Source organism: Macaca nemestrina, chromosome 8, assembly GCF_043159975.1.
Source record: "Macaca nemestrina isolate mMacNem1 chromosome 8, mMacNem.hap1, whole genome shotgun sequence".
In the NCBI taxonomy this organism is placed as follows: Eukaryota; Metazoa; Chordata; class Mammalia; order Primates; family Cercopithecidae; genus Macaca; species Macaca nemestrina.
Window position 1 is genome coordinate 78,775,494 of NC_092132.1, and position 15,861 is coordinate 78,791,354.

General features: G+C 41.7%; 1 protein-coding gene across 1 annotated transcript in view; it reads right to left on the reverse strand.

Moving 5' to 3' along the window:
• Window positions 1-9,216: 9,216 nt before the first annotated feature.
• LOC105482185 (alcohol dehydrogenase iron containing 1) overlaps window positions 9,217-15,861 on the reverse strand; it is a 55,676-nt gene continuing 49,031 nt past the window's right edge. Inside the window, exon 14 of the mRNA XM_071068159.1 lies at window positions 9,217-9,330. Coding sequence (XP_070924260.1) covers window positions 9,277-9,330 — 54 coding nt within the window. The 3' untranslated portion in view covers window positions 9,217-9,276. The remainder of the gene's footprint in view (window positions 9,331-15,861) is intronic.

Below are 15,861 nucleotides of genomic sequence, written 5' to 3' on the forward strand. Positions count from 1 at the left end.
TCATGTGCTAACTTGGCTCCCTTAGAAGTTTCTATTTTAAACAAAAGGACTATTTCTCCAGAGTTGTTTTCCCCTCATGCCACTACATGACAAGGCTGACATTTCTCAAGGGTCGTGTGTTTGGTACCTCCGCGTATAACCCTTAGGTGCTCACAGAGACATGGCAACAGGCAGTGCCCCATGCTCAAGAAGCCAATTATAGAAAGTTATATTTGTATTACCCTATATATCCTAATATATTTGTTATCTTATAAACCCTATTGTGCTACATATACAGGTTACAGGTTATATACTGTCCCATACATCATACACATTATATATGTATGTATATCATATGTATATATGTATGTGTATATGTATCATATATTTGTATATATACATATGTGTATATGTATATATAGCATATGTATATATTTGCATTACCCTATATATCCTAATATATTTATCCTATATATTTATTATCTTATAAATCCTATTATGCTACATATACAGGTTACAGGTTATATACTGTTCCATATATCATATATAATGTGTATACATGATATCATATATAATGTGTATACATGATATCATATATAATGTGTATACGTGATATCTATATATCATCTGTTTATATGTGATATCATATATGTGATATATGCACAACGATCCCTAAGCCAGACTGGATTAGGATGCCTTGCGACTAGGGGTCCAGAGGCAGAGCCCTCCAGTTGCCAGGCACTTGAGGAAGAGGAGGCTGAAATGATGCATCAGATTTACAGCTGCAGTGACGAGAACATAGAAGTTTTCACCACCGTGATTCCTTTCAAGGGTGAGTGAAATTGCCCTTTACCGTTTCCTTAACGTGGCATATTAGGCAAGAGGGGAAGGACAGTCACATGCTGCCTTACTACGGTTTATCCTCAGGTCTCTGGGGTCTGACGGACTCTCTGTTTTGATGGTATTTGATTTTTTGAAGGGGGGAAAGAGGCACAAGGATAAACATCAATCACTGAGAAACAATCCATCAAGGTGAAGGCAAGAGCAGCTAAATACTCCCTGTTTCATTAAATTCAGGACCAACAGTCCAGTACAACAATAGAAGTGACAGCAAGCCATTGCTGCGGACACAGGTGGAAACAAAATCCCAGGGCAGCTAGATAGACGATATCATATGCATATGATGTCCTATGTATGCCCTGTATTTTATATATTCTGTATGTATATACACACAAATAAGGTTATGGTTGAAACATGTATCGTGCCAAACCCACTGCATTTTATTACACTGTTACAACTTCTTCATACTAATACTGATGGTGATGAAATAATAATGAGAGTTGCCATTTATTAAATGCTTGTTATAAGTTAGGTAGCCTGATATACAATTTCATTTAATATCTACAACTACCCAATGAGACAGCTATTATATTTGCCATCTTATAGGTGAGAAAACTGAGGCATAAAGCCACCGAGTAATTCTTGTGAGATTAAAATATCTAGTTTGTGGTAGAATTCGGATTTAATCCCTAGTTTGACTCCAAAGTCAAATGTACTTAACCGGGCCAGGCGCAGTGGCTCACACCTGTAATCCCAATACTTTGGGAGGCCAGGACAGGAGGATCACTTGAGCTCAGGAGTTTGAGACCAGCCTGGGCCACATGGCGAAACCCCATATCTACCAAAAATACAAAAAATTAGGCGGGCTTGGTGGTCTGTGCCTGTGGTTCCAGCTACTCAAGGCTGAGGTGGGAAGATTGCTTGAGCCCAGAAAGCACAGGTTGCAAAGAGCCAAGATTGTGCCACAGCACTCCAGCCTGGGTGACAGAGCCAGACCCCATTTAAAAAAAAAAAAATTCGTAATCACTAAATTTTAATATATTCTTTATCTCCTGTCAATCCAAATAACAAAGAGAAGCTCTCTAAAAATATGTAGTTTAATTGGGAATTGCAGGACACAGATGCTATGATAAACATAGGCACATCCAGGGAGGCTGAGGTAAGGGGAAGTTTTAAAGGCAAAAGAGTACATGTAGATTGTTTTGAAACAAACAGAACATTGGTTACAAGGGTTTATGACAGAAGTTGTTGTCAGTTCCTTTTTTTTTCTTTTTAGTGGGTTACAGAAAATTCCTTTTAAAAAATTATTTATAATTATTATTTTTTATTATTATACTTTAAGTTCTAACTCATCATTTACATTAGGTATATCTCCTAATGCTATCTCTCCCCCCATCCCATGACAGGCCCGGGTGTGTGATGTTCCCCTTCCTGTGTCCAAGTGTTCTCATTGTTCAATTCCCACCTATGAGTCAGAACATGTGGTGTTTGGTTTTCTGTCCTTAAGATAGTTTGCTGAGAATGATGGTTTCCAGCTTCATCCATGTCCCTACAAAAGACATGAACTCATCCGTTTTTATGGCTGCATAGTATTCCATGGTGTAAATGTGCCACATTTTCTTAATCCAGTCTGTCACTGATGGACATTTGGGCTGATTCCAAGTCTTTGCTATTGTGAATAGTGCCACAATAAACATACGGGTGCATGTGTCTTTATAGCAGCATGATTTATAATCCTTTGGGTATATCCCCAGTAATGGGATGGATGGGTCAAATGGTAGTTCTAGTTCTAGATCCTTGAGGAATTGCCACATTGTCTTCCACAATGGTTGAACTAGTTTACAGTCCCACCAACAGTGTAAAATTTTTCCTATTTCTCCATATCCTCTCCAGCACCTGTTGTTTCCTGACTTTTTAATGATTGCCATTCTAACTGATGTGAGATGGTATCTCATTGTGGTTTTGATTTGCATTTTCTCTGATGGCCAGTGATGATGAGCATTTTTTCATGTGTCTGTTGGCTACATAAATGTCTTCTTTTGAGAAGTGTCTGTTCATATCCTTTGCCCACTTTTTGATGGGGTTGTTTGATTTTTTTTCTTGTAAATTTGTTTAAGTTCTTTGTAGATTCTGGATATTAGCCCTTTGTCAGATGGGTAGATTGCAAAAATTTTCTCCCATTCTGTAGGTTGCCTGTTCACTCTGATGGTAGTTTCTTTTGCTGTGCAGAAGCTCTTTAGTTTAATTAGATCCCATTTGTCAGTTTTGGCTTTTGTTGCCATTGCTATTTGTGTTTTAGACATGAAGTCCTTGCCCATGCCTATGTCCTGAATGGTATTGCCTAGGTTTTCTTCTAGGGTTTTTATGGTTTTAGGTTTAGCATTTAAGTCTTTAATCCATCTTGAATGAATTTTTGTATAAGGTGTAAGGAAGGGATCCAGTTTCAGCTTTCTACATATGGCTAGCCAGTTTTCCCAGCACCAATTATTAAATAGGGAATCCTTTCCCTATTTCTTGTTTTTGTCAAGTTTGTCAAAGATCAGATGGTTGTAGATGTGTGGTATTACTTTTGAGGGCTCTGTTCTGTTCCATTGTTCTACATCTCTGTTTTGGTACCAGTACCATGCTGTTTTGATTACTGTAGCCTTGTAATATAGTTTGAAGTCAGGTAGCATGACTCCTCCAGCTTTGTTCCTTTGGGTTAGGATTGTCTTGGCAATGCAGGCTCTTTTTTGGTTCCACATGAATTTTAAAGTATTTTTTTGTTCCAATTCTGTGAAGAAAGTCATTGGTGGCTTGAAGGGGATGGCATTGAATCTATAAATTACCTTGGGCAGTATGGCCATTTTCACGATATTGATTCTTCCTATCCATGAGCATGAGCATGGAATGTTCTTCCCTTTGTTTGTGTCCTCTTTGACTTCGTTGAACAGTGGTTTGTAGTTCTCCTTGAAGAGGTCCTTTGCATCCCTTGTAAGTTGGATTCCTAGGTATTTTATTCTCTTTGAAGCAATTGTGAATGGGAGTTCACTCATAATTTGGCTCTCTTTTGTCTGTTATTGGTGTATAGGAATGCTTGTGATTTTTGCACATTGATTTTGTATCCTGAGACTTTGCTGAAGTTGCTTATCAGCTGAAGGAGATTTTGGATTGAGACGATGGGGTTTTCTAAATAAACAATCATGTCATCTGCAAACAGGGACAATCTGACTTCCTCTTTTCCTCACTGAATATCCTTTATTTCTTTCTCCTGCCTGATTGCCATGGCCAGAACTTCCAACACTATGTTGAATAGGAGTGGTGAGAGAGGGCGTCCCTGTCTTGTGCCAGTTTTCAAAGGGAATGTTTCCAATTTTTGCCCATTCAGTGTGATATTGGCTGTGGGTTTGTCATAAATAGCTCTTATTATTTTGAGATACGTCCCATCAATATCTAGTTTATTGAGAGTTTTTAAGCATGAAGGGCTGTTGAATTTTGTTGAAGGCCTTTTCTGCATCTGTTGAAATAATCATGTGGTTTTCGTCATTGGTTCTGTTTATATGCTGGATTACATTTATTGATTTGCATATGTTGAACCAGCCTTGCATCCCAGGGATGAAGCCCACTTGATCATGGTGGATTAGCTTTTTGATGTGCTGCTGGATTTGGTCTGCCAGTATTTTATTGAGGATTTTTGCATCGATGTTCATCAGGGATATTGGTCTAAAATTCTCTTTTTTTGTTGTGTCTCTGCCAGGCTTTGGTATCAGGATGATGCCGGCCTCATAAAATGAGTTAGGGAAGATTCCCTCTTTTTCTATTGATTGGAATAGTTTCAGAAGGAATGGTACCAGCTCCTCCTTGTACCTCTGGTAGAATTTGGCTGTGAATCCATCTGGTCCTGGACTGTTTTTGGTTGGTAGGCTATTAATTATTGCCTCAATTTCAGAGCCTGTTATTGGTCTATTCAGGGATTCAACTTCTTCCTGGTTTAGTCTTGGGAGGGTGTGTGTGTCCAGGAATTTATCCATTTCTTCTAGATTTTCTAGTTTATTTGTGTAGAGGTATTTATAGTATTCTCTGATGGTAGTTTGTATTTCTGTGGGATTGGTGGTGATATCCCCTTTATGTTTTTTTACTGTGTCTATTTGATTCTTCTCTCTTTTCTTCTTTATTAGTCTTGCTAGCAGTCTATCAATTTTGTTGATCTTTTCAAAAAACCAACTCCTGGATTCATTGATTTTTTTGAAGGGTTTTTTGTGTCTCTATCTCCTTCAGTCTGCTCTGATCTTAGTTATTTCTTGCCTTCTGCTAGCTTTTGAATGTGTTTGCTCTTGCTTCTCTGGTTCTTTTAATTGTGACGTTAGGGTGTCAATTTTAGATCTTTCCTGCTTTCTCTTGTGGGCATTTAGTACTATAAATTTCCCTCTACACACTGCTTTAAATGTGTCCCAGAGATTCTGGTACATTGTGTCTTTGTTCTCATTGGTTTCAAAGAACATCTTTGTTTCTGCCTTCATTTTGTTATGTACTCAGTAGTCATTCAGTAGCAGGTTGTTCAGTTTCCATGTAGTTGAGTGGTTTTGAGTGAGGTTCTTAATCCTGAGTTCTAGTTTGATTGCACTGTGGTCTGAGAGACAGTTTGTTATAATTTCTGTTCTTTTACATCTACTGAGGAGTGCTTTACTTCCAACTATGTGGTCAATTTTGGAATAAGTGCATTGTGGTGCTGAGAAGAATGCATATTCTGTTGATTTGGGGTGGAGAGTTCTGTAGATGTCTATTAGGTCCACTTGGTGCACAGCTGAGTTCAATTCCTGGATATCCTTGTTAACTTTCTGTCTTGTTGATCTGTCTAATGTTGACAGTGAGGTGTTAAAGTCTCCCATTATTATTGTGTGGGAGTCTAAGTCTCTTTGTAGGTCTCTAAGGACTTGCTTTATGAATCTGGGTGCTCCTGTATTGGGTGCATATATATTTAGGATAGTTAGCTCTTCTTGTTGAATTGATCCCTTTACCATTATGTAATGACCTTCTTTGTCTCTTTTGATCTTTGTTGGTTTAAAGTCTGTTTTATCAGAGACTTGGATTGCAACCCCTGCTTTTTTTTGTTTTCCATTTGCTTTTTAGATCTTCCTCCATCCCTTTATTTTGAGCCTATGTGTATCTGCATGTGAGATGGGTCTCCAGAATACAGCACACTGATGGGTCTTGACTCTTTATCCAATTTGCCAGCCTGTGTCTTTTAATTGGAGCATTTAGCCCATTTACATTTACAGTTAATATTGTTATATGTGAATTTGATGCTGTCATTATGATGCTAGCTGATTATTTTGCTTGTTAGTTGATGCAGTTTCTTCCTAGCATTAATGGTCTTTACAATTTGGCATGTTTTTGCAGTGGCTGGTACCGGTTGTTCCTTTCCATGTTTAGTGCTTCCTTCTGGAGCTCTTGTAAGGTAGGTCTGTTGGTGACAAAATCTCTTAGCATTTGCTTGTCTGTAAAGGATTTTATTTCTCCTTCACTTATGAAGCTTAGTTTGGCTGGATATGAAATTCTGGGTTGAAAATTCTTTTCTTTAAGAATGTTGAGGCCAGGCGCAGTGGTTCAAGCCTGTAATCCCAGCACTTTGGGAGGTCGAGACGGGGGATCACGAGGTCAGGAGATCGAGACCATCCTGGCTAACACAGTGAAACCCCGTTTCTACTAAAAAAAATACAAAAAACTAGCTGGGCGAGGTGGCGGGTGCCTGTAGTCCCAGCTACTCAGGAGGCTGAGGCAGGAGAATGGTGTAAACCTGGGAGGTGGAGCTTGCAGTGAGCTGAGATCCGGCCACTGCACTCCAGCCCGGGCGACAGAGCGAGACTCTGTCTCAAAAAAAATAAAATAAAATAAAATAAAATAAAATAAAAGAATTTTGAATATTGGCCCCCACTCTCTTCTGGCTTGTAGAGTTTCTGCCGAAAGATCTGCTGTTAGTCTGATGGGCTTCCTTTTGTGGGTAACCCGACCTTTCTCTCTGGCTGCCCTTAACATTTTTTCCTTCATTTCAACTTTGGTGAATCTAACAATTATGCATCTTGGAGTTGCTCTTCTCGAGGAGTATCTTTGTGTGGCGTTCTCTGTATTACCTGAATTTGAATGTTGGCCTGCCTTGCTAGGTTGGGGAAGTTTTCCTGGATAATATCCTGAAGAATGTTTTCCAACTTGGTTCCATTCTTCCCGTCATTTTCAGGTACACCAATCAGATGTAGATTTGGTCTTTTCACATAGTCCCATATTTCTTGGAGGCTTTGTTTGTTTCTTTTCACTCTTTTTTCTCTAAACTTCTCTTTTTGCTTCATTTCATTCATTTGATCTTCAATCACTGATACCCTTTCTTCCAGTTGATCGAATCAGCTACTGTGCCTGTGTCACGTAGTTCTCGTGCCATGGTTTTCAGCTCCATCAGGTCGGTTAAGGACTTCTCTACACTGGTTATTCTAGTTAGCCATTCATCTAATCTTTTTTCAAGGTTTTTAGCTTCTTTATGATGGGTTCGAACATCCTCCTTTAGCTCAGAGAAGTCCAATTGTCTGAAGCCTTCTTCTCTCAACTCGTCAAAGTCATTCTCTGTCCAGCTTTGTTCCATTGCTGGCGAGCAGCTGCGTTCCTTTGGAGGAGAAGAGGTGCTCTAATTTTTAGAATTTTCAGCTTTTCTGCTCTGATTTCTCCCCATCTTTGTGGTTTTATCTACCTTTGGTCTTTGATGATGGTGACGTACAGGTGGGGTTTTGGTGTTGATGTCCTTTCTGTTTGTTAGTTTTCCTTCTAACAGTGAGGACCCTCAGCTGCAGGTCTGTTGGAGTTTGCTGGAGGTCCACTTCAGACCCTGTTTGCCTGGGTATCACCAGCGGAGGCTGCAAAACAGCGAATATTGCAGAACAGCAAATGTTGCCTGATCATTCTTCTGGAAGCTTCATCTCAGAGGGGCATCTGGCTGTGTGAGGTGTCAGTCGGCCCCTACTGGGAGGTACCTCCCAGTTAGGCTACATGGGCATCAGGGACCCACTTGAGGAGGCAGTCTGTCTGTTCTCAGACCTTAAACTCTGTGCTGGGAGAACTAGTACTCTCTTCAAAGCTCAGTTGGAAATGCAGAAATCACCCATCTTCTGTGTTGCTCATGCTGGGAGCTATAGACTGGAGCTGTTCCTATTGAGTCATCTTAGAACCCTCCAGTTATTGTCAGTTCTTTAGTGGAGACAGTGTATCAGGCAAGTGTTCGTGTACAAGCTGCTAGCTGTCCTTGTGTGACTCATGTAGCAAACCATGGTTTGATAAAATTTCCTGTGATAGTTCCTTTTATCAGGCAAATCATGCCTGAGAGCCTCCCCCTACCTCCATGACCTCTTGGCTCTATTTTGTTAAGGATGACATAAGTGACTCCATTTTGATTCTCACAACTTTTCCCACTGCAAAACCTTCCACTACTTTGAACTTGGGTGAACCTGATCCATATATTTTAGACTTGGAGTTGGCATCCATTGATATCTCTATAGTAAACAAATTGAGGCATTTACTCATCAGGTAGTTGTCAATATTGTATACCTCTTTCTTTGAGAATTGCACCCAGTCACAGAGGATGACTCCAGGAAGCCATGTTTATTCTCTTTGAACTTGTCCTCTTGCCACCTTTGTGTGGACCACGGTGGATATCTAACCCAAACTACTGCCTTTTGGAAACAGAAATTGGGCTTTGCTCTGAGGCCAGAGGAAAGGTGTAAACTCTGGATATCTGTGATAGTTCTCATGGCCCAGGGGATAAAATTGAAGGGAAGTCAGTAGAAATAAATGAAACTGGTGGTCTGGCAGAGGCCTTGGTGCCTGAATGCACATCCAGTGTAAAGAGTTTTAGCTGGAAGCGGGCACAAGTGCTTTTACCATGGTCCACACCTGGTGGGTCTGTGGTCATGCATACATGACAGTAAGGGCCAGTGGGACGGGAGGGTGGACTGGGGTTGAAGAGAGTGTTGGAAGAGGAAGAAGGGATGTTGGGGATTGAGACAGAGAATAAAGAGGCCGAGCTCAGGAGGGAGGGATGATTGCCTGTCTCCCACCTTGCCTCTCTCAGGCCAACGCCATGCCTGTCTTGGAGTCAGTGAGACAGCTCAGTCTCCATCTGATAAAGTTCCTGTTGGCTTAAGTTTATGTAGGTTTTGGTCATTTTCAATTGAAAAGGAGGGCCGGGTGTGGTGGCTCACATCTGTTATCCCAGCACTTTGGGAGGCTGATGTGGGAGGATCGCTTGAGGCCAAGAGTTTGAGACCAGCCTTAAACACATCAAGACCTCTCTATAAAATAAAATAAAATAAAATAAAATAAAATCAAATACAATAAAGATTAGTTGGGTGTGGTGGCACATACCTGTAATGTCAACACTTTGGAAGGCTGAGGTGGGAGGATCCCTTGAGCTCATGAGTTCGAGACTGCAGTGAGCTATTATATGATTGTGCCACTGGACTCCAACCTGGGACACAGAGTGAGACACTGTCTCTAAAATAATAATAAATAAAAAGATAGTGTCGAAAAGTCTTCTTTGTGCCTGCTGTCTATAAATTTTGTGATCTCCCCAGTGACACATTTTTAGATAATAAAAAGTTTAGAGGAGTACCTAGTGCAATGGAAGTGAAGATCCAAAATTGTTTTAACAGACTGGACTGTTGTACCAAATCTACAAGATGAAATTTAACAAAACCAAATGTAATCATATATTTTTACATTAACACAAATAATTGATTTGGTACAGAATGGGGCTGACATGCTTTAGCAGCAAATTAATAAAAAGGAATCTAGGGTTTTGGCTAACCACATGCTTAATAGAGGCAATATTGAAGAGCAGGGCGTAAAAGACACAACGTTTCAAGGACATGATGCTAAACCGAAATTAAGAACACTCAGGGAAACCCAAAAGCCAATCAGGATTACTTGGACTTAATCCCAAGGGATCCAGACTGGATTAGGTGTTAGCTAAGAAAACCCAAATTTAATCAATCACAGTTATTGAGCCTGAAACACACAGATAAATGGTTAATGTCAAGAAACATGTCCAGAGCAAAACAGTTCTTGGCGGGCTGCAGTGGCTCACACCTGTAATCCCAAGACTTTGGGAGGTGGGTGGATCACTTGAACCCAGGAGTTCAAGACCAGCCTGGGCAACATCGCAAAACTTTGTCTGTACTAAAAATACAAAAATTAACTGAGCATGGTGGCACATGCCTGTGGTCCCAGCTACTTGGGAGGCTGAGGTGGGAAGATCGCTTGAGCCTGGGAGGTCAAGGCTGCAGTGGGGATTGAGACAGAGCATAAAGTGATTGTGCCACTGCACTCCAGCCTCAGCAACACAGTGAGACCCTGTCAAAAAAAAAAAAAAAAAAGAAAGAAAGAAAAAAAAGAGAAAAGAGAAACAGTTCTCAAGAGATCATTTTTACCTGTTTGAAATATTTTTTAAATGGTAAAAATAGTACACACTTATTATAACAAACTCAAAAATTATAGAGGAGTATACAGAAAAAGTGAAACCCACTTCCCCCAATCTAGTATCACTTCCTAAAAGCAATCATTGTTTAAAGATTGGAGGTTTTTTTGCAGATTTTTTTCATGCTTAGTCACACATATATTTACATATACATGTATGAGATTTTTAAACAATAGAAATGGAGTCACACTATGCACACACACGTGTGCCGACATTTATAGTTCTTCTTTTAGCAGATATGTAGGAGATCACTGTGTTATAGAAATTTATCCAGTCTTCTTGATAGATCCATCGCTTACTTACATTATTTAAAATTAGACTCAATGCAGCAAAGTGCATCCTTGTGATGTATCTTTATACATATCTTCTAATATTTTTATAGGTTGCATTACTAGCTGCAGAAGTGCCAGTCATAGCATATGTATGTTTTAAATTTTGAGGGTTTTTTTTTTCCAAATTGTCTACCAAAAATTCTTAATCTGTTGACACTTTCAGTAATAGGCCATGAGGGCTTATTCCCCACACCCTTTGCAATACTCGATATTATCAGTTTTAATTTTTTGCTGAAATGATCTTGTTTGGCTTTTGTGCTCAGCACCCAGAATCTTGATCGTATTAGACTGTTAGGGCCCTCCTAGCCCAGGTACTTTGCAGTTCGTGGAGGGGTGGATGGCTGAGGCCTCATTTTGGAATGCAAACAGTGTAACCCACATGGAGCAGTAAGTATATGCCACACCTGTGAGTACTGGTGTCAGCTTCTGTCCAGGACAAGGTTAAGCCTAAGGTCAACTCTGTTCTGGTCTCGGTTCCTCTTTTCCCAGGTCCAGGGAACTCACTGCTGAGGGTTCCATCCTGACTGCACACCAGTGCTCACTTACTGCTGTTTTTACGTTTGACTTCTACATTTACTGAAAGGGCAGTCAACTGATGTCAAAGGAAGACTTTATTTTTTAATTTTTTTTTTTTTTTTTAAATTTTTAGAGACAGGTCTTGTTCTGTTGCCCAGGCTGGAGTACAGTGGTTTGATAACAGCTCACTGCAGCCTTGAACTCCTGTACACAGGTGATTCTCCTGCCTCAGCCTCCTAAGTAGCTGGTGCCACAGGCACATGACACCACACTTGGCTGATTAAAAAAAAAAAAAATTTTTTTTTTTTTTTGGTTGAAACAGGGTCCTGCTATGTTACTCAGGCTGGGCTTGAACTTCTGGCCTCAAGTGATCCTCCCACCTTGGCCTCCCAAAGTGCTGGGATTACAGGGGTAAGCTACCATGCCTGGCCACAGTGGGAGACTCTTTCTTTCCGGGGTTCTCTGTAAAATGCTTGCCACGTGCTTGACCAGCTAGTGGCTGTGTTTCCCTCTCCAATCTGAGAGTTCTGAAGATCTAGCCCACCAAAGGCACTAGAATAAGCCCTGTCTGGGCTGGGTGCGGTTGCTCATGCTTGTAATCCCAGCACTTTGGGAGGCTGAGGTGGGTGGATCACTTGAGGTCAGGAGTTTTAGACCAGCCTAGCCAACATGGCAAAACCCTGTCTCTACTAAAAATAAGACAATTAGCTGGGTGTGTGCCTGTGGTCCCAGCTACTCGGGAGGCCAATATCGCACCACTGCACTCCAGCCTGGGAGACAGAGTGAGACTAAAAAAAAAAGAGCCCTGTCTGAGGAAGCTACATTTAGGCTGAAAGCTAAGCAGTGCTCAGACTCTAGCATGGGTACGAATCACCAGGGGAGCTTGTTAAGATGCAGATTCTGGTTCTGAAGGTCTGGGATGGAATGTGGCTTGTCCTGGGCACACTGTGGAGTTAGAGCAGAATTGCCTTAAGGAGAGCAGAAGTTCCTGACTAGGATGCATTAGAATTATGAGCAGCTCAGGTCCTCCCCTAGACTATTTAAATTCAATTACTAAGGGTTCAGGCACAGGTATTTAAAAACACCTTTGGTGGTTAAAGTATGCTAGGGTTGTGGGAGGTTGAGGCTGCAGTAAGCTGTGATCACACCACAGCACTCCAGCCCGGGCAACAGAGCAAGACTCTGTCTCAAAAAAAAAAAAAGAAAAAGAAAAAAAAAAAAAAAGCTAGGGTTGAGAGCCATGGATGTGGCACAGTAATTCTCAAATTGTCCCCAGAGAGCAGCATCAGCATCACCTGAGAACTTGCTAGACATGCGAGTTCTTGGCCCCATCCTGTCTGCCAAATCAGGAACTGTGGGACAGGGCCCAGCGTCTGTTTGAACAAGCTCTTTAGGGGATGCTCATCCTCACCACTGTTGAATGGAGCATCTTGATAAACATTCACAAGCCTGGATCCCAGCCTCATTCTTTCTAATTCCAAAATCTTGGAGTGGTTCCCAGAAGTATGTGGCTTTAAAAGCACCCATAAGTTGCTGATTCAGTGGCTGAGCAGAGGGGTGGCAGCTCTCAGCATGAGTGGGGGCTTATGTATGGCCTCCTGGCTCATGCTGTACAGTGTTCATCCATCACCTCTCAGGGGTCAAACTCAGACAAGATGCTGATGATGTTACTGTCGAACACTTACTATGTACCAGGCAGTTTATACATGAGCCCTACAACAACCCGGAAAGGTGGGCCTATCATGGTTTTACGAAAGCAAGTCTCTAACCCAGGTCCGTCATGACTCTAAAACCCTGGCTTTCCACCATCTCAGAGTATCAGTTTTGGCAGATTAGGGGGGCACCAGGCTGTGGGCCTCTGAGAAACCTCTGTTGTGTAATCTTCAGTGGCTTATTTTGTGAAATTGGAGATATATTCGTAATTTTAGCAGTATAACATTCTCCTTTCAGTTCCTCTGAGGGAAAGAGAGGTGGTTTCAATCTTTAACTTATGCAAAGCGATGTTCTTTGTCTGTGAAGAGGACTCCTTTAATCAGAGGGCAGGTGCTTGGTATGTCAGGTTGTTAGAAAAAATAAAGGATATCCAGTTAAATTTGACTTTACAATAAATAGAAAATAGGCTTTAAAAATTATAAGTATGTCCCAAATATTGCATGAGGCATATTTATACTAAAAATTAGTTTTTATTAATAGAGATTCAAATCTAACTGAGCATCCTGTATTTTTATTTGCTACATCAGGCAAGCCTATTACAGTGAGTTTTCTGGCTCTAGTAATGAACCTGCCTCATTCTTCTGCAACCAGGGATGCTCATGTGTTAGAAGATGCGGCCAGGACTTGAGAAGGAGCAGAACTAAAACTTACCTGTCAGGCTCTGCAATGACTGAGACAAACAGACACAGCCTGAACCTAACAACCCTTAAAAAAAAATAGCACTTATGTGCCAAGCACTATGCTATGAGTCTTTCATTCACTATTTTATTTAATTCTCACAGTCCTATGACTAGGCCCAGTAGTAGTATCACTATTTTACAGATGGGAAAAGTGAGGCCAAGAAAAACTTAGTGATTGGTCTAAGGCAGGATTTCTCAGTTGCAGCACTATCAGCATTTGGGGCCAAATAATTCCTTAAGCAGTTTATTTTTATTTTATTTTTTGAGACAGGGTCTCACTCTGTCACCCAGGCTGGAGTGCAGTGGCACGATCATGACTCACTGGTTATTTTTTGTATTTTTTTGTAGAGATGGAATTTCACCATGTTGCCCGGGCTGGTCTCGAACTCGTGGGCTCAATGTGATCTGCCCGCCCTGGGATCCCAAATTGCCGGGAATAGAGAGTGAGACACTGTGCCTGGCTAATTCTTTGCTGTGTGGTCTGTCCTGTGCATTTTAGGATGTGTAGCAGCACCCCTGGCCCTTATCTTGAGGGAGACAGGTGACAAACAGGATAAGTAAGTAGAATATAAAGCATATTAGAGAGTGATAAGGTAAAAAAAAAAAAAAAAAAAAAAGGAGAAAAAATAAAGCAAGGAAGAGAGAATATGAGGGCTTGGAATGGATACTTGAACTTTTAAATTGGGTGACCTGGAAAATCAACCTCATTGAAAAGGCGATCTTTGTGTGAGGGAGCTACAGCTATCTTGGGGAAGAGCATTTCAGGCAAGGGAACAGCTGGTGCAAAAGCCTGGAGGCAGAGATTTTTCTGTGTCTTTGAGGACTATTCTGGAGTCACTGGAATGGGGTGAGTGGGGACGGGGATGGGTAGTAGGAGGTGATTTCCAAGAGGTAGCAGGAGGTAGGGTGACCATATAATTTGTAATCCAAATGGGGCTAAGTGGTCACTGTTAAAACTATGCTGGGACAACAGATACAAACTAGGATTATCCCAGGCATGCTGGGTTAGTAAGGATTTAGTCATTACTCTAAGTGACTTGGCTTTGGGCAGAGCTGCAACATGACCTGACTCGAGACCTCTGTTTTGATTACTGTGTTGAAAGGGACTCAAGGCCAGTAAGGCTGAATTAGGGAGAATAGCTTGCGGGGGCGCCACCACAGTACCCAAAGTGAGAGAAGATGGGGGCGTAGATCAGGGGCAATGGCAAAGGGGCCCTGAAAACTGGTCAAATTCTGGATATAATTTGAAGGTAGAACCAATAGGATTTCTGACCCTTACTAGGCTATGGGTGTGAAAGAAAGACAGGAGTAAAGACGGCACCAGCAGAAAATGGAAAGAGGAAGAAATGTGGGAGGAAGATCGTGTTGCAGGTCAAGTTCACAGGAAGCAGACCCAGATGAAATGAGCATGCGAGAGGTTTGCTGGCCAGGGCTTTTGTGATCAATACCTGAGAGAGAAGCAGAACAAGAAGGATGTGTTGGAGGAAGTTGCTGGGTAGCCACTTGGTCCCAACAAGGGACTTGACCAACCCGATGGAGGAACTCTGAAGTTGGTCAGGCCCTTCAGAGTTACTCCAATGGGGCAAGTCAGCCAGGTCTCACATTTGACTTTCTAAATGACCGTCGCTGAGTGAAGGTAGTTCTGGGAAGGGTTAGACCTCAGGCAAGGTGGCTCTCCTCCGTGGAAGTCAAGCTCTGGAGTGGGGTTGGGTTGTCAGTCACCAACACTCTCAGTGGCTGGGGAAAAGGGTGCCTTGGTCCCAGAGAATCTGGGTAGTGACTACAGCATCCATTACAGATCAGGCGCTCAGTTTTGTACCTAGGAAGTTTGAGACAGCCCCTAGATAGTCAAGGGGCGATGCTAAGTGACTCTTGTCCCTTTTCTGCTGACTCCAGGGGCCAGCACAGCCTCTGAGTTCCTTCAAGGTGGCTTGCAACCCTTAACTCTTTCCTAGCTTATGCTGAACTTCCGGAGCAGTGTATTCCATAGAAATACAGTCCCAGAAACACGGCTAACTTATTATTATTATTATTATTACTATTATTGAGCAAATCTTGCTCTGTCATCCATGCTGAGTGCAGTGGAATGATCACAGCTCACCACAGCCTCGAACTCCTGGGCTCAAGGGATTCTCCCACCTCAGCCTCCCGAGTAGCTGAGACCACAGGCATGTGCCACCGTGACTGACTAATTTTTTAATCTTATTTTTTGTAGAAATGGGGCCCTTACTATGTTGCCAAGGCTGGTTTTGAATGCCTGGACTCAAGGGATCCTCCAGCCTTGGTTTCCCAAAGTGCTAGGATTGCA